This window comes from Podarcis pityusensis (assembly GCF_964106645.2).
Source record: "Podarcis pityusensis genome assembly, chromosome: 7".
In the NCBI taxonomy this organism is placed as follows: domain Eukaryota; kingdom Metazoa; phylum Chordata; class Lepidosauria; order Squamata; family Lacertidae; genus Podarcis; species Podarcis pityusensis.
The window spans coordinates 32,718,570-32,739,620 of record NC_138031.1 but is presented as its reverse complement, the minus strand read 5'-3'; the positions used below and the strand labels follow the sequence as shown (position 1 = coordinate 32,739,620).

The 21,051-nt window shown below is 40.6% G+C and overlaps 1 protein-coding gene across 4 annotated transcripts in view; it reads right to left on the bottom strand.

The window, feature by feature from the left end:
• STAU2 (staufen double-stranded RNA binding protein 2) overlaps positions 1-21,051 on the bottom strand; it is a 144,399-nt gene that overhangs the window by 109,111 nt on the left and 14,237 nt on the right. For all 4 annotated transcript variants that reach the window (XR_013988541.1, XM_081013402.1, XM_081013404.1 and 1 more), the window contains exons 6-7: positions 5,550-5,709; positions 736-843 (exon numbers count right to left, since the gene is read on the bottom strand). Coding sequence is in view for 3 of the 4 variants with exons in the window: in XM_081013402.1 (XP_080869528.1) it covers positions 736-843; positions 5,550-5,709 (268 nt within the window). In the remaining variant the exon portion in view is untranslated. The remainder of the gene's footprint in view (positions 1-735; positions 844-5,549; positions 5,710-21,051) is intronic.

Genomic DNA, 21,051 nt, shown 5'->3' with positions numbered 1-21,051 from the left:
GTTATTAAACAGAATGCTGCAGTTGGATATGGAACCCACAATCAATGCCCACCTCAAACAGTTGTTGTAGGTATAAAAACAGCAATGCCTAGGAAAATGTTACTTAAATAAGAAACAGTAACTATAAAATATATATACTGTAGTTCATCAATGAAGCATGGTGCACCAGGCAAAAACATATCTCTACCCCCACACAAAAGGAAACAAACAGACTGTCTGTAAATAAAGATTTAAACCAAGAGGAGTTCAAAGCATATTTTGACTGCTCAGTGGTGTATGTACTGCAGGAGGAAAAGTAGAAACAAAAAACTAAGGGTAAGGACTCTCTAAAATGGAGCAAATAGCAGCTTGGGGGGGGAATAGAATGCGGTAATTATATTTAATTTAATATTAATAGAAATTACTTGCCATTTGGGTTGAATTTGAGAACAGTAGGGCTCTATCCCTGTGCAGCTCTCAGAACTCCCCCTGCCCAAAACGGTCTTCCATCCTCCAGAGTAGATCTTTTGAGGGAAGGCATAGGAAGCTGGAGGGGGGAGAGTGCTAGTGAAAATACTCTGGTCAGGGCAAGTATGGCTCCAACCCATTATTTTTCTCTTTTGTATGCATGTTCAATAAACATGTATCTAGTAGCACTGTATTTGACAAAGTGCCTATAGGGAGGGGCAAAGGAATTTCTCACTTTCCCCCGTTCCCAGATATTATATATGCAGCAGAATACAATGTCAAACTTACCTCAAAACTGACAGGCATGCTGCGCTTCAGTGCAATTTCAAATACTACACTGATTTCTGACTTGTTTGCATCTTTTTCATCTTCCATTTCGTTACCTGGCTCTCCATTCTGGTCAAGCAAAATAAGAAATTTTGATTAAAGCAAAACAAGACCCTGAAGCATATTCACTAAAATGTGTATGCAAACAAGTACATTTGCAGCCACTTTGATCAATCAGAGGCGGCTTGATCCTGGGTAAAAAAAGAAAAGTGGTCCTGTTCTTTTAAGGGCATGGAGTTAATTTTAAATTCTTGTGTGGATGGGTTGCTTGTTCACAAAAGTCCAACCCAAACAACAGGCTGAAGGCTCAGTCACTAATTTCTGTAAAGAGTTTGCTGTTGGAAGGCAAGAACACAGATTTAGTCTGTGACCAGTACAGATAAACACTGTCAGCCTGTCTACACGGGGAGAGATAGCAAACTGCCTTTAACCAGTGTTTGGCCAGCACAGCCATAAAACATAGCCATGGTTGACACCAATCATGGTCTGAAAACTCACTTCAAACCATGGGTATGCTTCCTAATTTGTGGACAGTACTTTAAATAGTTTAGGAATTCATCCATAATCCTTAATCTAGAATTCAGAAAAATCAACAATGGTTAGGTTGTGTGTCTGCATAAGGCTTCTGCAGCAGAAAGCAAAGCAAATGTTGATCTATGAGCCATCAGCCGCACTTTACTCAATTGTCAGACAAAAGCTTAACTGGTGAGCCAATGTATTCCTTTACCTTCAAATTATTACATTATAAAAGCAGACAGAGGCTAAACAGGGACACAAGTACTCTCCTGCATTATTTATAGTTATTGGCACTGAGCAGCAATAACCCTTGAGACTCTTTCACATAAGCTTCCTTACCACCATGAAAAAGCAATAAAGGAAAGGGGATGGATGGATGACCGGTGGTTCCGAAAGATCCATGGTTTACGTGTGAGTCTCATCACAGTAGTAAAGCTCTTGGCTATGTACTCCCTTCTCAGGCCTCACTTTGGCTGCTTGGCAGGAATAATTTGGCAACTGTACAGCAGTTCTTTCATGAATGCAGGTTCATGTTCCCATGGACTCCTCGTTTTCCTCACTGCTGTTTGCGTTGTGCTTTCCTCAGACTGACACAATGAAGATTCAACCCCATAAAGTCTCAACATCCAGTGCCTTAAAAGACTCTGCGTGTCCAACGTTGTCCAATGTTTAGAAGGCTCTTGTTTGTTTAGTACATAGCTTGTGCCTAACATGCCACAGCACGTAGGGGGACTTTCATCTATCTGCAGCTCTACAGTGCACACAGTCTACCACCTCAGTTGCCCCATTTCTTGCTAAGAAGTTTTGTGACAACTCTGACCAGCTACAAAACTGAAGGAGAGCCATGCTCAATTTCTGCTGGAGTCCAAGGCTGTGACCAATGGAGGAACAAGACCTTTTGGAGTGTTAATGCTGTGAGCCCCTCCAGTGTAAGCTCAGGTTGTATATATGTGTAAATATGTGTAAAGACATGTGCAGAGGTGGGCAGCCATGATGGTTAAGGGTCTGGAAACCAAGCCTTACGAGGAATGGTTGAGGGAACTGGGTATGTTTAGCCTGGGAAAGAGGAGATATGATAGCTAAAGGGCTGTCACAGGGAAGTTGGGCAAGCTTGTTTTCTCCTGCTCTAGACCCAAACCAATGCATTCAAGTTACAAGAAAGGAGATTACAACTAAACACCAGGAATAATTTTCTGATAGTAAGAGCTGTTCAACAGTGGAACAGACTCCCATGAGAGGTGGTAGATTCTCCTTCCTTGGAAGTTTTTAAGCAGAGATTGGATTGTCATCTGTCATGTATGATCTAGTTGAGATTCCTGCATCACATGAGGTTGGACTAGATGACCCTCCAGCTCCCTTTCATACAATTCAATGATTCTATGATTTTATGATTCTATGTCTAGAAATGGAGCAACAACAGTGGTAGTCACAAGGCCTTGTGGGGATAATAATTCTGGATTTCAGAGATGTTATAAGGACTATTGAGAGAATATTTGTGACATTTTGAATATTTGAAATATGCAAATAGTAAGCGTTATTATATGAGCAGGAGTCATGGACAACCCTTTGTGCTGAGATCAGCAGTGGTAACAAAAATAATCACTTCTTTAGATTTATGCAGCCCACTGCTGTCTTCTCTGTCAGTGCCCCCTCAAGGTCTTGCACAGAGACCATTTAGCTCTACTGTCGGAGAGCCTTTTAGAAAAACGGAAGTGTGAAATGCTAAAGAATGAAAGTAGACCTTTCCCCTCATCCTAAAGTATTATATTGTGTGATATAATGCAGAGTCTGCCTTATACCACTGCTTCTTTCATGTACATTAGCTTATTTCTACATGTCTGACATTTTGAAAGCAATCAAAGGAAAATCTCCAAGGATGTAATGCAGCAGGTGTTGTTCTTAACTAAGTCAGATTGAAATCTATGGGATTTAAATTCCTGTTGTCCTATGACTATGAACGCAACCTGATTTTCTACATGCTAGTTAGCAGCCAAATTCCAGGGCTTAGGGTCTTCTAGGTCTGATTACCTAGTAAACATGCATAAGATTTTTAGTCACAGTTACCCTTTGTAGGATTATGCCACATATACTCAATGCTTAAATACAATTGCTCTATATAGATTTTTAGCATTTACTCTATAAAGGAGTGGTGTTGTTGAAAACACATCCTCTGTATCTTCTGACTAAGAGTGATCACTCAGTGCTTTCTGCCTTTCAAGCTGCCCAAGTCAGGGCCAACCAGGGCTATAGTGCTGGGGAAAGGAAAGGGTTAATTCATTTGCCTGTGCCATCCCCATTTTAAAGCACCTGCCCCTCTATTGAATCTGTTTTCCCTATGATAAAACGTCACATCTCTGTGTTTACTTCTACCGAGCAACTAGCAGCTTCAGGGAGAAATTAAATTGGGAATATGGCATGGAGGGGGGTGCCGGTGGTATGCCATTCTGCCCTCATGCCATGGTCTTGATCTGTTTTACCCCACCCTGCAGTTTTAACTGGGCATCTTGTGCCTCAATTAGGTGAACTCTAGTTGTGCTTTAGATTTACCTATTCTATCGTTCCAGACCTTTCAATCTGCAATTTAGATTTCAACCAGCTTTTATATGTTCATTTACCTTTACATAATATTTTTTTTTTTGCATTTTGTTGAATAATGAAAGCGTTGACTCTTACAACTGCAAGACTGAGCAAACTAATGATATACCAAGGGACTAATAGACTGAAAGCCTAAAACCATCTGACAGCTGTTCAGAAGCTCAGTCAAAATGACTTTGTGATCTCATTCACATGCACAAGATTTCATATCAAAATGTCATCATTTGGAAAATGTGGAGTTATTTTTTTTGGGGGGGGAATTCCTCAGGGTAAGGAGTCAGGTCTAGCTAAACTAGAACTAAGTATGTATGATTTTTATTTTATTTTATTTTGAGAGAGACAAATAAGGGCACTTCTGCAACCCTTTGGCTGCAGGGAATGTAAGTGTAGAATTAAAGATCTTTCCTCCAGGGTGCATCAAAGCTGGTATTTTCCCAGAATATGAATTGCAATGGATGGTTCATCGTTTATAGGGTTGACTGTCAGGTGTGACTGTCACAGCACTCAGCTGGGTAATACATATGTATTACTGGTGATAAGATACAACCTACACTCCCGTTCTCTCAAATATTTGGCATTTTTTCCCAAGAGACTTGGGGTCTTTTCTTTTTTAACTTTCCTGAGTGATTAGTTTTCTGGTCTACTGCATGACAGAGCAGCCTTGCCCAAACTGGTGCCTCCAGATGTTTTGAAATACAACTCCCACCACCAGTCCCAGCCAGCAAGGCACCACCTTGGCCATGGCTGCTTTAGACCATAACAAGGAAAAGAGTCACACAATCTTAAGCAATGCAATGTCTTCCATAACAATGACTCACAACCATTTGGAATATGTCCTAACTACTCTAAGTAAAGCACCTTTCTAGAGATAAGAACATCAACAATAATAGAGCTACATGGAGAATTCCATCTCTCACCCTAACGAGAGAGTCAACGGGCTGGATTTTAATTCCATTGTGGAAAAGGATTTCCTCGGCATCCCTATCACCCAATCTGCTTCTACATGATTGGGAAGCCCCTAAGAATGGTGTAGCGTATGATGCAGGGATAGCTAATGGAGGGTATATAGGCAGAAATCAAGCTGTAAGAGTGCATAGAGTTCAATCCAAGCACTGGAGTCACTGTGATAATACTAATGATGTTGAAGTGCAGTGATCTCCAACAGGAAACTATGCTTCATGTATGATACCCTAATGAGGCCTCGTCTGATCTCTCTCATTTCAATGAACCTTCTGTCCCTGATGTAATGCTTTTAGCAAGGTTGTGGGGCTTGGAGGATGTGTTGGGGGAGAGAGCTGATAGGGAAGTGGTAGAGGCAGGCTGAAAACCTCTTTTTCTAGTTTGGTTCAGCACAAAGGGGACTGGGCCAGAACTGAAATGCGGTAAAACTTTTCAAGGAGCAGAAGGTCACATTATTCATTTCAAGCTCTCCCCAGCTGAGATCCCATGCCATCCCTAATTAGGATGGTTCTTTTTTACTTTTTAAGAAGCAAAATGTGCTGATGGCCTCAGTTACTGCAAGCTAAATAGAACTGATATAAAAAGGTTGACCAAGGAAAAAACAAACATGTCTATTCTTCCCACAAGTTCTTCCAAATTAGGGCACCAGCTTACGGAGATCTTGCTTACTATGGCTTTAAGAAGCGAAGGCGTGAATCACTAACCTGAGGTAATTTTGGGGGGATTGGCTCGTTCTGAAGAGCCTGAAGAGCCTTCATGGCAGCATTGTGTCTAGCAGCTTGGCGAGTCTTCCCTTCACCAAAAAATTCATGGTCACCCACAGTCAACTGGACATAGAAAATCTTAGGCACAGGGCAGTGATATCTAGGAAAAAGTTATGGGCACATTAAGTCCTCATTGCAAGTCAAATTCACACACCAAACAACTTGCAAACACTGTATGTAAATTATATTTGAATAAGCCAGTATTAACATTTAGCTACAACTTTTAGTCAAATGGTCAGTTAGGTAAACCAATTAAAAACCTTTTAATTGATTAAAAAGGTTGCCATGGATAGACCTCACAGCAGATGTCAAAACGTGCTTTAAATGCAAAATAATTTGTTTTAACTTACAAAAACTACACACAGCAAAGCTGCCTTACCACTCACTGCTTTCCCGTCCTCTGATGTTTCCAGTGTGTTGTATTTTAGATTGTAAGATCCTTAGGGCAGGGACCTGCCCTCTTCTATGTGGTAAACTGCCATATACACTGATGACACTATATAAATACTTCTGCAGAGCAAACTGGAAGTTACATGCAAATCTACATAGAACTGCATATAACATTCAGCTACATCCCCCACCCCCCGGTAACTTTGGCAGATGGTACTGTGCAGCAGGAAAATGGTGTTAGGCGACACTTAACAGTTTCCTCAATGCCAGTTGTCTGCTTCACACAGCTCCCCCAACTACATTCTCCCTACAGAGTTCCAAGTGTATTTTGTGAACCGCAAACATGTTGTTTGGAATCTTGTGGGTTTTCATTTTCTGTATGTTTTAAATTATGGTTTATTTTTTTTAATGATAATTTTATTTTTCTATAAACCACTTTGAGGTTTCTTTCTATAATCAAGTGGTATATAAATTTTATTAAATAATATTAAATATAATGAACCAAGAAGTCTGTAAAACACCCTCAATACATTGGGAATGCTTTTAATAATAAATAAATAAACAACTGCACAATCATACGCATGTTTACTCAGAAGCAAGTCCCACTGTATTCAGTAGGACTTACTCCCAAAGTAAGCATGTTTAGGACTGCAGCCTAAGAACTAATATATATATTCTGAGAATACGGGAGAGCTATTATACTTATGACAAATGCGTAAGGAAGCGAAAACAGCTAACAAAATGAAGTAGCCTGCTGTCACCTCAAGCATGCCAGAACAAGACAGAAACATTCAGAGCCAAGGTAAATTTTTTCCTTCCTGTTATGTAGCTTGAGATCTAGTCACTGTGGGGATTAAAGCTTACTTTCCTTAAAACATGCCCTCCTTTTCATTTTTGACTGTGTATCAGCTGACTGTTGTTCTCTAGATTATATCTTGGTGTATGACAAGATTTTTTGATTGCTTGACTGCAATCAAACAGTAGTTTGGTTGGATTCTCTTTCAAAGGGATCTGGAATTTTTTAGCAAGTGGTAAGAACAAAAATACCTTGTTCATACAGGTTATTTATATATCACACCTTTCAAGTGTCTCATTAGGATAGGGGAGGTTCAGGTTCAAATCTCTACCAGCTACAAAGCTTACTGTGTGATCTTGGCCAAGTCATTCTCTTTCAGCCCCATCTACTTCACAGGGTTGCTGAGAGGATAAAATGAGCAGGGCGAGAGGACTATGTGCACTGTCTTGAACTACTTGAAGGAAATGCAGGGTACAAATGTAGTTTGAAAAACAGTTCTTCCAAGGCAGCAAATGTGGGTTTCTCTAAATTTTATCATCACAATAAATTTGCAAGATAGCTACTTGTTCAAGGTTTCCTTGTAAGATTTAGAGCTGAGCGGAGATTTGAAGTTGGAGCTCCCTGATCCAAAACACACACACTGTATATTGTAGGCGACCCAGAAATCTCTAGATGATGCCTAACACCAAGTCACAATGTTGCTGTTTTTCAACCCAGTTTTTCAACCCCTAATGGGAACAGCTCTCCAAAGGCCTTAGGCTGAGCTCTTCCTCAACTTTTTCATCTGCGATTCTTTTAGCTAGAGAGGTCTGGGAATGCCACACTTCCAGTGAAAAACCAGGACACTCTACAGGGGGTGTCTGGGAACCCAAATAATCGTATGGAACCTGATGGTTCACCATCACTCTGTGCAGGCTTTATTTCAAGTCTGAATTCTGCATCTATAGCTCACTACCCAAAATAACAACAACAACAGACTTGAGACACAGATACACATGAATTTCCAGAGCAACAACCATGCAAACCTTGGATCAGTGCCTAGACTCAAGAGGTGGGCTGACCGAGGGCCAATAATCTGAGACTGAAACATGGCAAGACTGTGGATGAGTGGTCCCCGGGTCTGGGAAATTGACCAATAACCAGCTCTGAATGCGTCTAAAGGAGCAAGTTGGTAGTCTGGGGGTTGATTCTTGTTCCAACACCATCACTAGCACCACAGATGTCTTCAGTGGCTAGGACTGCATTTTATCAGCTTCGGCTGGTGAGACAGCTAGGGGCAGTCTGGGACCAGGAGAGTTTACACACGGCAGTCCATGCACTGGCAGTCTCAGTACAGTGGTACCTTGCAAGACGAATGCCTCGCAAGACAGAAAACTCGCAAAACGAAAGGGTTTTTGGTTTTTTGAGTTGCTTCGCAAGACGATTTTCCCTATGGGCTTGCTTTGCAAGACGGAAACGTCTTGCAAGTTTGTTTCCTTTTTCTTAAAACCGTTAATACAGTTGCGACTTGACTTCAAGGAGCAACTCATAGCACACGGTGTGGTAGCCTTTTTTGAGGTTTTTGAAGACTGTGGTGATTTTTGAAGCTTTTCCAAAACTTTTCCGACACCGTGCTTCGCAAGACGAAAAAAACCGCAAGACGAAAAAACTCGCGGAACGAATTAATTTCGTCTTGCGAGGCACCACTGTACTTAATTTTGCAATGTCCTTTATGTGGAGTACCCTTCAGCCTGCTCCAGAAGCTTCAGCTGCTGCAGAACGTGGCAGCTCGATTACTGATAGGAATAGCTTCCTGAAAGCACAAAATAACTGCTGTGGGAACCGCTATGGCTGCCTGTCTGCTACTGGACCAGGTTCAAGGTTTTAGTACTAGTGTATGAAGTCTTAAGCAACTTCAGACCTAGGTACCCTACAGAGCGCTTCACTCCTTATAGAAGTGAAGATAAGTGAAATCACCAGGGACTGAGCTTTTGAAGATGCGCCATGCCTCTGAAATCAAACCTCTCTACATTCAGCACACGACATTCATAGTAGTCCTGCACTGTAGGATACCTTCCCAATAGAGGTGAAGAAAATGTCAACACTGTACAGATTTCAACATGCCATGAAGACATGTTCACTTCATGTTCATTTTAGGAATGCTAATTTTTTTATCTGATGACACTTGATTTTTGTTATTCTGCATTTTATTATTTGGTACTCACTTAAGAGATTGATGGTTATTGGCAATTTGTAAATATTTTAAATATTTAAATTATTAAATTAAGTTCAATTAGTCTGAGTATAACTTACACTGACTACCACCCCTCAGTTAGCATGCTCAAAAAGTCAATTTTTAAAATAGGCGTCTATTTTTAGCAGACCACTAGTATCACTTAAGAACGGAGAGTATTAAGCTGGAAATCAGCTTTAAAACTATGACCTGGCATGCAAGATTTCAGCCATGAGTAAATGTTTACAGCTAGTTCTTAACATCTAAAAACAGGGGTTCATAACATGCCTTCAAGTTGGTGTGATCAGGCGCCATTGTAATTATATAAATCGCAATGGTCTGTTGACAATTACAAAACTCATTTTGGTTTGCCACAGAGGCAAACAAAATTTCTGTTCATTATAATTTTACTGGCATATGATGTCATAACATATAAGCACGCTGAAACAATCTGGTTCTTTTCCAGCCAAAATATTAATTGCATACTAAGGATCCCTTAGGACCTCTCCTTGTATGGCTATCAAATCACACTCACACACACCACACCACAAATAAAGTATTACTGTATCAGGCATTTTTTTCATATTGCATTTCCTGTATTTTTGCAGATGGCATAAACATTCCTAAAAGAGTGCTTGCCTCTAGAAACCTTTTAATGAAACAAGTAACATTACAAGCTGATATACAGGCTGTGCACATTTAATTCCTCCTTTTCCATGCAAATTATATTTGTCAGTTTTGTATTATAAATAACTTATATTAAGCATACTGATTGCTCCCTTCACAATTTTCATAACTCCCTAATGACTTTTTGTGTAAATATGTTGGGTTGAGCCAAATGTTCTCCAGAGAACATTTTCAGCACACACAAAAAAACAGACTTTCAAGGGCCTCAAAAGTTTCACCAGAATATTTTTAAGCACAGGTTCCCAGCTATGTAACTATTATGCATAGCTTGTTGGATTTTGATGAAATGACAAGCTGAAGTTAATTTTTAAAAATTAAGGTAAATGCTTCTGATCTCCTCATCAAAGCAATGTAGAAGTCCAAAGCTCATTGTAGCTCATTCCCATAGTTATGATGATGATGATGATGATGATGATAATAATAATAATAATAATTAAAAAAATTATTCGTACCCCACCAATAATAATAATAATAATAATAATAATAATAATAATTTAAAAAAACTTATTCGTACCCCACCCATCTAAGTGGGTTGCCCCAACCACTCTGGGCACCTTCTAGCATATATAAAAACATAGTAAAACCTTAAACCTTAAAGAACTTCCCTATGGAGGGCTACCTTAAGATGTCTCCTAAAATATATATACCGTATTTTTCGCTCTATAAGACGCACCAAACCATAAGACGCACCTAGTTTTTGGAGGAGGAAATCAAGAAAAAAAATATTCTGAATCTCAGAAGCCAGAACAGCAAGAGGGATCGCTGCGCAGTGAAAGCAGCAACCCCCCTTGCTGTTCTGGCTTCTGGGATAGCTGCGCAGCCTGCATTCGCTCCATAAGACACACACACATTTCCCCTTACTTTTTAGGAGGGGAAAAGTGAGTCTTATGGAGCAAAAAATACGGTAATTACTCAACTCCTTGACATCTGATGGGAGAGCATTCCACAGGGTGGGTGCCACTACTGAGAAGGCCCTCTGCCTGGTTCCTTGTAGCTTTACTTCTCGCAGTGTGGGAACCACCAGAAGACCCTCAGTGCTGGAACTCAGTGTCTGGGCTGAATGATGGGGGTGGAGACGCTCCTTCAGGTATCCAGGGCTGACGATTTATTATTTATTAATTATGGATTTATCATAATATCGAAACCACCTTAGAGTACACAAAGCATTTTTAAAATTCCAAAGTGGTATATAAATAATAAGCACTAGTAGTACTCAAGGTAAAGGACCGCTGGATGGTTGAGTCCAGTCAAACTTGACTATGGGGTGTGGCATTCATCTCGCTTCAGGCCGAGGGAGCTGGCGTTTGTCCACAGACAGCTTTCCGGGCCATGTGGCCAGCATGACTAAACTGCTTCTGGCGCACGGAGGACCATGATGAGTCCCACAGCACATGGTAATGCAGTTTACCTTCCCACCACAGTGGTATCTATTTATCTACTCACACTGGTATGCTTTCAAACTGCTAGGTTGGCAGGAGCTGAGACAGAGCAATGGGAGCTCACCCCATCGCGTGGACTAGTAGTACTATCCCCCTAATTCAGTAGTTTCTAGTCTGAAAGAAAAATTATTCAATTAGCATAATTTCTATAACTCATCTATGCTCTCATATGTTTTTCTGGAACGGGTATAATCAGTTTATATAACTTCCTCTTCTGCTTGTACATACCTGGAAATCTTGTAAGAGCGTGAATATGTCAATTGTTACAGCAAACAGAAGCAGTTGCTTAAACTGTCTACCCCAGAGATAGGCAGGTTAGATCTATAACCTGTATTTCGCTGATCAATAAAATCTGATGTTGACCTTGGCCAAGGCTTTACAAACGGAGGTGGGGGATGTGGGAAAAAAGTTACGGTGATTATAAAAAGGATTGCAATCAAGTTTCATAATGTACTTCAGCCATATTATATAAAGCAAGGAATTCTAATGTTCCCTATGCAAAGTGGAAAGAAAGAACATCCAAGTCTCTTATCTACTTCAGCTCTTTAAAAAAATTCCCATGAACTGCATTACTCTCCAGTCTTAACAGTCTGCAGAGTGGTTAGTAAGAACATTTTCCAAAAACTCATTAGAGTCCAAGAACATAAACAATGCTGCATCTCTAACTGTAGCATCATCTTTTTCCTACACTGAAAAGAACATTGCATTTGACAACATAGTGGCCATGTAAACAAAAAAGAATGAAGTGCCTCAGTCACTTAGTCCAGTACTATATTTACCACTACTGATGCTACAGAGATAAAGCTAACCCGTACAACTTATTCAGATAGTATTTTATGCAATCTATATTATTAAACTACTTGAAAATCAGGGAACACAGATGTAGGCATGAACAATCAATTCTCCAACAGAGAGAGGTAAACAGTCAGATGCTAAATGGTTTAAGCAAATGTGATGGCCTTTTCTTATCTATTAATTAGCAAGCTAGAAAAAGGAGTTTAGACTTAGAAAGCAAATGTGCTGAAGAAAGAATTATTCAAGTTTCAATAGATAAATGTGCACTGTATGTGCTCACATGCAGTCTATGACCTGAATTTTACATTTTACATTTTGATGGTACAGGGAGCAGAAAAAAAGGAGGAAAGCAGTAGGGATGATTTAGTGCAGCTTCACATACTTGGGCCTATTTTCAGTAGGTAGGTAGAGACTAAGGAGTTAAGCCAAAGGCTTCACAGAAGAGGTGTTTTTTTGTGTGGACAGACTTGAAAGGCGGGAGAGAGGTGGTGTGATTTGTCCCAATACTATGACCCACTGATTAAGTTTTGGTTACGAAATCCATAACCAGAATTATTCTTCACTCATCTTCATGCCCTCTATGCTTTCAAAAGAACATAATAAGGCTAGAAAGCACTTTGTTTTGTCAAAAATGTACAGCATCCATAAAGGACCATCCTTTCTTGACAGACCCATACAAAATGCTTCCCCCCACCTCTGGAGCCCTAATGCTAATCACTATCATCCAATGTGATAGCTACTGGCAATGGCACAGCACATCACCTGCAGGCTCCCTTGCCACTGTGCTCCAGGGACCGCTTTCTCAAACAGATGTTTCTGCTTTTTAAAAGTCACAGGAAATGGGCTGACTTTCCCCCTTTTCCTTTCCTAGAAACAAGCACTAGCACAGCTGTACTCCACACTTCCCTTAAAACAATGTGTGTGGGGGGGTGCGCGCGTGGGAAGTGTATGGTAATGGAAAGCAAGGCAAAATAAAAGTTATTGTGCAGATAATTAACAACTATTAATTCAATTTAAAACCTAATCCAATGATGGCAGTGCACTGAAGCCGAGTTGGATGACATAGGAACGAAGAAACACAGTTATTTTTCTTTCTGTAATCGGAATCATGCTTCACTCAGTTTTAGCCTAAGGAACTAAGATGAAGGAACCAGGTTCCTTGTTTTTAGTAACCAGCTGGTTACTAAACTGAGCCATCAGGACTTGCAGCACAGATTTTGCTCTCCTTAAAGGCATCCTGGTCAGTCCAAACCCTGAACTGGACTTTAGTGACTCTCCAGGCCTTTAACTAAGCAACACTCTTTCTGGCCTTGTGTTCAAGCATTGATTCACTACTCCCTAGCCTGACTTCCCACTTCTGGCCAGAACAAAATTTATGGAGCAACATAACGATTCCTAAAGCAGGCAGCTAATTGGAAGGGATCATCATAAGAGATACCAAAAGAACAAGGTGAACAGGTTGTACCTGAATAAGCTACAAGTTATTGGGGGGAAATGTCCCAAAGTCTTTGCTTTACCAGGGCAGGCACACTGTCATATCCCATTTCACAGAATCGTTGGGAAAGGATCTAGGGGTCTTAGTAGACCGCAAGCTTAACATGAGTCAACTGTGTGATGCAGCAGCAAAAAAAGACTAATGCTATTCTAGGCTGCGTCAACAGAAGTATGGGCATAGCCGGGGGGGGCGGGGGGCGCAGATGCCCCTCCTAAATCAAGTAAATAAATAAAAATACCTAACTGACCAACTGTGTCGCAGATAACTCAGTTTTCCCACCCCCACAACATAAAGCCTGCCCCCGCTAAAATAAATAGAAGCCCATTAATAGAAGTATAGTGTACCGATCAAGGGACCACACCTTGAAAGCCTGAGTTCATTCTGAGCTTTGGCCCACTTGGCCTTCTCCCTGCAACTGTTAGCTACTCTTGTATACTTCTCCTTTGTTTTTTCTTCTTTCTTCCATTTCTTGTACATTCCCTTCTTACTTTCCAACATATATATAAGATCCTTATGTAGCCACACCATTTTCTTTAGGTGCCCCCCTCTTTTTCTTGTTGGAATTGTCTGCCTTTGTGCCTTCAATATTTCACCTTTAAGAAACTCCCATCCATCTTGGACTTGCTTCTCTCTGAGTATTTCTGACCATGGGACTTCACAATCAGCTTTCCTTTCCCTGTGTATAATAAAACCCTAGAGGACATAATCACTTCCTCTCAAGGTTCCTTGTACTTCCACTTCATCAGTCAGTTCCTCCCTGTTGGTGAGGACCAGGTTCAAGAGAGATGACCCCTTGTTGCTTCTTCTACTTTCTGGGAAATGAAATTGTCAGCAAGGAAATCGAGGAATTTGTTGGACCTTACATTCTTGGCAGAGTTTGAATTCCAACAAATATCAGGATAGTTGAAGTCTCCTATAACTACTATAGCTCTGCTTTTTGAAGGAGAATGGGCAAGTGTCCATTATAGGCAACTTTTTGTGCAACAAGCTATGTTCAAAAACTATAATAGGTGTTCCCAGATAAATGTGCTAAAAGCTCTGTTCTTATCTTAAAAATAAAGATTCGAAGCCAAAGCTTTAAGACTGCCAACCAGTCTCTTATCTCAAAAGGACACTGTCCCTTTCCCAAAATATAGTTGCATTAGGAACACATACTGGGATCTACAGAAGGGCTCATGGCAATTTAACTTGAACAGCATTTGACTCAGACGACACTCCCCTAATCCAAACAGCAGCTCCAAAAATAAATTAGAAAGTTACCCTAGCATTAAAAATGTTAATATCTGCAGGGATATACTGACCACCTTAGGTATAGAAAAGGTGTAGTATAGCAGATGAATTAGCTTGAGCTTTCTGGGATGCAAAGGATTTGTGACAGAGTATGATGGAATACTACCCCCAAATATTGGAAGCTTTTAACTTGTTCCATAATTTGGTTATCCAGAATTGTGCTTAACCCAAATCTAGAAAAGGATAAAAGTACTGCATAAAATAGGATACACACACACACACACACACACAATATATATATATATCTCCAAGTTTTAGCAGGTGTCCTTTTGGGTCATTTTCAAGATCAATCAGAAACAGACTGAACAAGGTGGGGCAAGTATACATCCTTGCCTAGCTCCCTTGGCCATGGGCATATCTTTAGTAAGCTGTCCAATTGCCACATCTAATTTGTAAAAGGCTATTGCTAGTGGTACCTCGGGTTAAGAACTTAACTCGTTCTGGAGGTCTGTTCTTAATCTGAGCTACCACTTTAGCTAATGGGGCCTCCCACTGCCGCCGCACAATTTCTGTTCTCATCCTGAAGCAAAATTCTTAACCTGAGGTACTATTTCTGGGTTAGCAGAGTCTGTAACCTGAAGTGTCTGTGACCTGAAGCGTCTGTAACTTGAAGCATCTGTAACCCAAGGTACCACTGTAGCTTGAATAAGGGGAGGGGAGTCTTTTATCAACAAGAATGTCATCTAACAATGTCATTTCTGCCACAGCTTGCCCCTAGGGATAGAATCAAAAGGTGCCTTAATATCCATGAAGACGGTAAACAGCTCTTCTTGCAGGGGTCTTGGATATTTTTTAACAAGGTGGCAAAGCACAAGACAGTAGGTAAAGGGTTGAGTGGTTCTCTCTAAATGCTGCTTGAAAATCAGTAAGTATATTCTGATTCCAAAAAAGTAAATTAATCTATTAAGAACCTAGGATGTAACTTCACCATTAACTGATAGCAAACTGCTAAGTCTCTAGATTTCTGGATCATTAGCTTGACCCTTAAAAAAAAAAGAATACTAATGGTGCTCTCTTCTAGCTAGAAGGGATCATATTAGAACTGCTTATCGTAGTAATAAGGGCAGTCAACAATAGCTTATACACTTATAAGCTCTGCAAGAATATAATCAATTCCTGGAGTCCTTTTCACTCTTCAGCTAATTGTATTATACTGTATGTGAAACTTCTTTCGGAGAGACTGGGTTCTATTTTGTGGGGCTGCTAATACAGAACCATAAAGAGGGTCTACATTGGATGCAAGGCCATCTAGGAATATAACAATGGGTCTAAAGTGGTCCTCCCAGACCTGTGCCAAGATACAACAATTTAGAACTTCAGATCAAGAGCATAAAGTTCCCAAAGTCAGCTAGCAGAAGGTTCTAGAGTCGTTATTAAGAGAAGCATTTAAAAGCAGCAACCATGAATCACTCTGACACTTTTTATGAGACAATAAGGTCTGATTCCCCCCCACCCCCGTTGCAAATAGCTTGGGAAGATAGTTTTACCCCAATTTCCTGTAAGAAATATAGGAGCCTCTTAGTGCTCTTTTCATCAAACTACGCTCATCAAACCATTGGATGCTTCTGGATTTATTGGGACCAAAACTCCTGGGAGAGAGATTTTGTCCATGTGTTATGACCTCCTGGAGAAGTTGCCTCCATAATGGTAGTAGAGGGTTTCTCAGACAATATTATAGATTTACGTAAACTGGGCCGCTGTGGCAGAGATTAGTATCAACAAGGTGACCATTTAGTTCTTAACTTCTGAGGGCCTTCCGTTATCGAGTTAATTTGGTGAGATTGGATTGATCACAATGTTATGACAGTCAAGGTGTTATACTCTCATCCATTTTAATACTTTAAGAAAACTATTATGAGACAAAACACTATAACTACCCTATTGCTAAGATTCTGAAAAAAATAGATATGAAATAAAAGGAAAGTACTGGAAAAAGCTTTTGGGTGAGCTTTCTGCAGTCAAAGCTAAACACAAATGACAAATTCATACTGCCCTCTGATGGCCTAGGAGAATTATTCTACGTTGCACTACTGCAGCCACTTGACTAAGTCATTATGAACATAATAACTCTCTCTGCATCTTCTGTAGATAAAGTTCACAGTTCTCCAAATATGGAGACAAGTGAGGACATTGTAACCTGCCTCCTTTCCCATATCTGGTTTCTACATTATTCCAGCTGTGTGGAAGCCATCATAAGCGTTTTCATGTGACACCATCTCTAACCAAATCTAACCACATGAGCTAAGCAAATCATGCCCTCATATCACATCAAATCTCTTCTCCAATCACAAAGGCACAGGGTAGCATTCCCCAGGGATTTTCTTGCAGCTGTGTTCAAAAGTGAAAAGAAATCATGGGGAATAGAATGACAGCTACCTCAAAATTCACTGCACATAACTGTATGGCAGGAAAGCAGCCTTCAGCCATAGGGTAGGTCATATAGAATTCCTCACCTCCTCAGAAGAACAGGGAGGCAGGTAACACTGGGCTTACTGTGTGGTCAGAAACTATGGAGAGTTGTCTTTCCATAACATGATAAACTTTCCATCCAAAGTAGTAAACAATACAGTAAATGCATGACATGAAACCCCACAGGTTTGTTTTGTGCTTAATGAAAGCAGCTTCATGTAGGGATGGTGGTAGCGCTTAACCACCTGTAGTTTCCCCTGCTCAAAATCATCCCTCAGTTACAGATCCATTTTACAAGGATAATTGCAGATTTGAACCCAAGGAGGAAAAGTCAGTGGAGAAATAATTACATGCAGGTGCACCACCCCTCAGCTCAAAATCACAGCCTCCTTGCTTTTGATTTACAAAAAGGCTGTTGGATTTTCTTTACATGCAGTTTGGGTGTAATGTGTAGATTACCCTGTAGTTAGTCTCCTGAGAAGCACACTAGCTATTCATACATGAAAACTTAATGCAAATGCCTTTTGTTGCTGTTTTAAAAAGGTAGGATCATTGGATCTGCTCATACTTCAAAAGCATACCTCTGCTAGACTTCCGGGTTGGCGCCATCGCCGAATGGCGGACTCCCTCCGAGCTCCGGAGGGAGCCTGCTCGGCAGGGGCTGGGTCCTACCGCACCGGCGATGCGGGGACCCTTAAAAACCACGGCCACGAGGGCCGTGGACATGGAGACTCGGCTGGCACCGCTAGCGCCCTCCCTCCCGACTCGTGAAGGAGCCTTTTTAAAGGCTACGGATCGGGTGCCGGGGAGAAGCGTGGTGCTTTGAGTCCTCTGCTATCCCTGCCGAGCGCAGCCGCATGCCATCCGGTGGAGAGCGCTGACTTCTTCCATTGAAAATTCGGACTTTTTAACAACAACCCGTGAGTAATTTGGAAACTGGGTTTAAAAGGAGGGAAAAAAAGAATTTCTTTTCGAATTGGACACGAGCGGGGGGGGATCCAAAAAGGAAGTCAGTCCCCCCCCCTATTGTAAACCTTCCAAGACAAGGACGGGGAAACCAAGGTCCAAAAAGATTTGTATTGCTGATAAAAACTAAGAATTCCACGATGGGGAATTATAAGAACTGTGCTGGAGGACGAACTGAGTGAGAAGAAACGTAACCCCCCCCCCTGGGAACCGGGGTGATTGAAGAGAGAGCCTGGTGAAAAGAGTCGGAGATTTTGACAGCTGTCAAAGTAGCTGTCAAAGTCGGAAAGCAGAGAGGATTTTATCATGAGAACTTTGCTGGCTAAATTTGTTACAATTTGCTACAACTTGTTAAAACTCGGATACAAAATGGCGAAAACATGGATAACAATCGGACTTTTGGACTAGAGAAAACAAAGTTACAACAATCCCCCTAGAGGAGTTTCGGGACATTACAAAGATGGTCGTAAGTGGAAAAATACCATTGGAATTTTACAGGACTGGTTATCTTCTGGGAAAGCTGCAAAACGGAAATAATATTTTGTCTACAGGGTGTTCAGCTAAAGGAGACAATAGAATTTTCTATTGAAGAAAGGAAGGGACTGAACGCAAGTTTTTGTTCCTGAATAACAATAATCCCTGCAGACTTATTAAGCTTCTGAATTAGAACGTTTTAGCAGCGGAACAAGAGGAAACTGGACTACAATTTGGAAAGAACAATGGGGGGAGTTTTATTAAAGATCTGAAGTTAAGTGTTTTAAAAATAATTGTGAAGGGGAAAAAAAAAAAAAAAAAAGTCAGCAAGGAGTTGGGGGAAATAGGCGATTTTTGGATTGTAAGAATTCCAGGCGGACAACATGGTTTGGTGGCCAGGGGGAAATTAAACCGGGGACAGGGGGGGAGAACTAAAATCCAAAGGCTTGTCAACTTCTTTTTTTTTGAACTGGCTTTGTTTCATCTATTATATCTTTCATCTCTTATTTCTGATATTTCTATTATGTGGGGTGTCTTTATTATTAAAAAAAAAAAAGGGAAATTGTGGAATAAAAATGGGGTGGGCCCTGGGAAAGAAATTTTTTGTTTTTTATTAAGGGTATTGATGAGGAATGTAGAAATTTTAAATTCGAATAATGGTCTAAACAAATTAAGTTTTTAATTAGAACCGAGAGCTTGTGGAGCCAACAACATGAAAAAGGAATATGGTAGGGGTGGGGGAAGGGGGGAGTCCCAGAAAGTGGATATATGAAAATAAGGTTCTGAATGTATTTTAATTCTTACTTTCTGTATTTTTGAAAATTTTAATAAATATTATTTAAAAAAAAAAAAAAACAAAAGCATACCTCTGCTAAATAAGTTGGATACTAGTTCTGATTCATTCGTGGGTTTTGTACACCCAAAATTTGAAGAAAACAGGAGGATGCAAAGGACTGAATGAAGCCCAATGTCCTACCCCAACAGAGACATGCTATTCTTTTACTATACTTGCACTGGCTAGTGGGGTTTGAATAGTGACAGCTTTCCCATTGCATCCCTGAAAACAGACTGCCTACTACACAGCAACATCACTGGAGAGGGCTAAAATTCAGTCTTCACCCAACCCGCACAGGAGTCCCAGTGCAGGACTGCCCCTTCTTATCCTATATGCACACCAAACCACAATCAGGGTGCTGCATTCAAGAGAGTAGGGTAGGCTCACACTGCAAGTAAGTCCCTGTAGGTTAATCATCTCTGAATGACCCAAGCAAGAAAGCCAAGCTACATGCTGCAGGGACATTTTGTAAGTGTTAGGATCTCAGTCTTTCCAATTCATTCTGTACTTCAGGAATCTGAATTGGACTATTCTGAACTCCCCTGCCAAGAACATTCCATGTTTAATGTTTGCTTTATTTCTTTTCACTTAAAATATTTCTATCCCACTTTTCTGCTTCTCCCCATCCTGCCCTAAACAGGCACATGTGGTTCCACATTCTTCCTAGGATTGTCAGGGAAATGCAAGTCCTTCAAACATTAGCTTGGCTTGCCTTCTCTGGTGGCCAGTTCTCCAGATGAGTGGAAAGGTTCAATATGAGAATTCACTACCAAGCCCTTTATGGCTATCTTTAGAAATATTAGCTACGAAATGGCTTGCATTGAAGGGCGCATGAGAATAAGGCACTGGAAGGGGGAAATGGAAGGAGGAGTGCATTTCAAATCCATTACCACCCAAATTATTTGCACAGAATCTGACAACATTTTCCACTTTGGCTGTACTAAGAAACCAGCTGCTTTGATAAAAGAATAGCAATATGTATTTTTAAAAATTCTACACTTTGATTCATATACAACACAATCCAACCCCCTGATCTACCATGCTGGAGGAGCCACCCAAATGGGAGGCAGATGGAAGCTACCAACAGTGTTAGCCAATGGAAATCCCAAAATGGGGCATTTATGGGGGTGGGCTGGGCTGGCTCAGGATCTAGCAGATCATGTGCTGCCATCATGTGACAGCAACAGGACTGATCTGGGTCTCTTTGATGCACCAACCTGGGAGCTGGCACAGTGAAGCAGTAGGACTGTGGATGCACACTGGCTGCACTGCTTCATCAAACCTGCCACTCTCCCTGCTAGAAGTTACGACTGCAGCCCAAACGAAGAGATTAATCAACTAAAGAGTTGCTTGATAAATTGGTAGAGGCAAACACAGCATCCACTAAGGCTCAGCCACTGAGAGTTCAACACACACTTGCTTGTTTTATTTTTATTTTATTTTCTGGGGATGTTTGGGCTCTAGGATAGTATATTTTATAAGGAATGAAAACATAAATACTATTCTAAGAATCAGTAGTAATTTTTGTTTATTGTATGTACTTCCTTCAATGTATCAAAAAGCACCTATATTGATATTTGCAGATTTATTATTATTATTGGCAGATTTAACATACAAAAAAGAAATGGAAAAATGAATACACAGCAAATGGTTA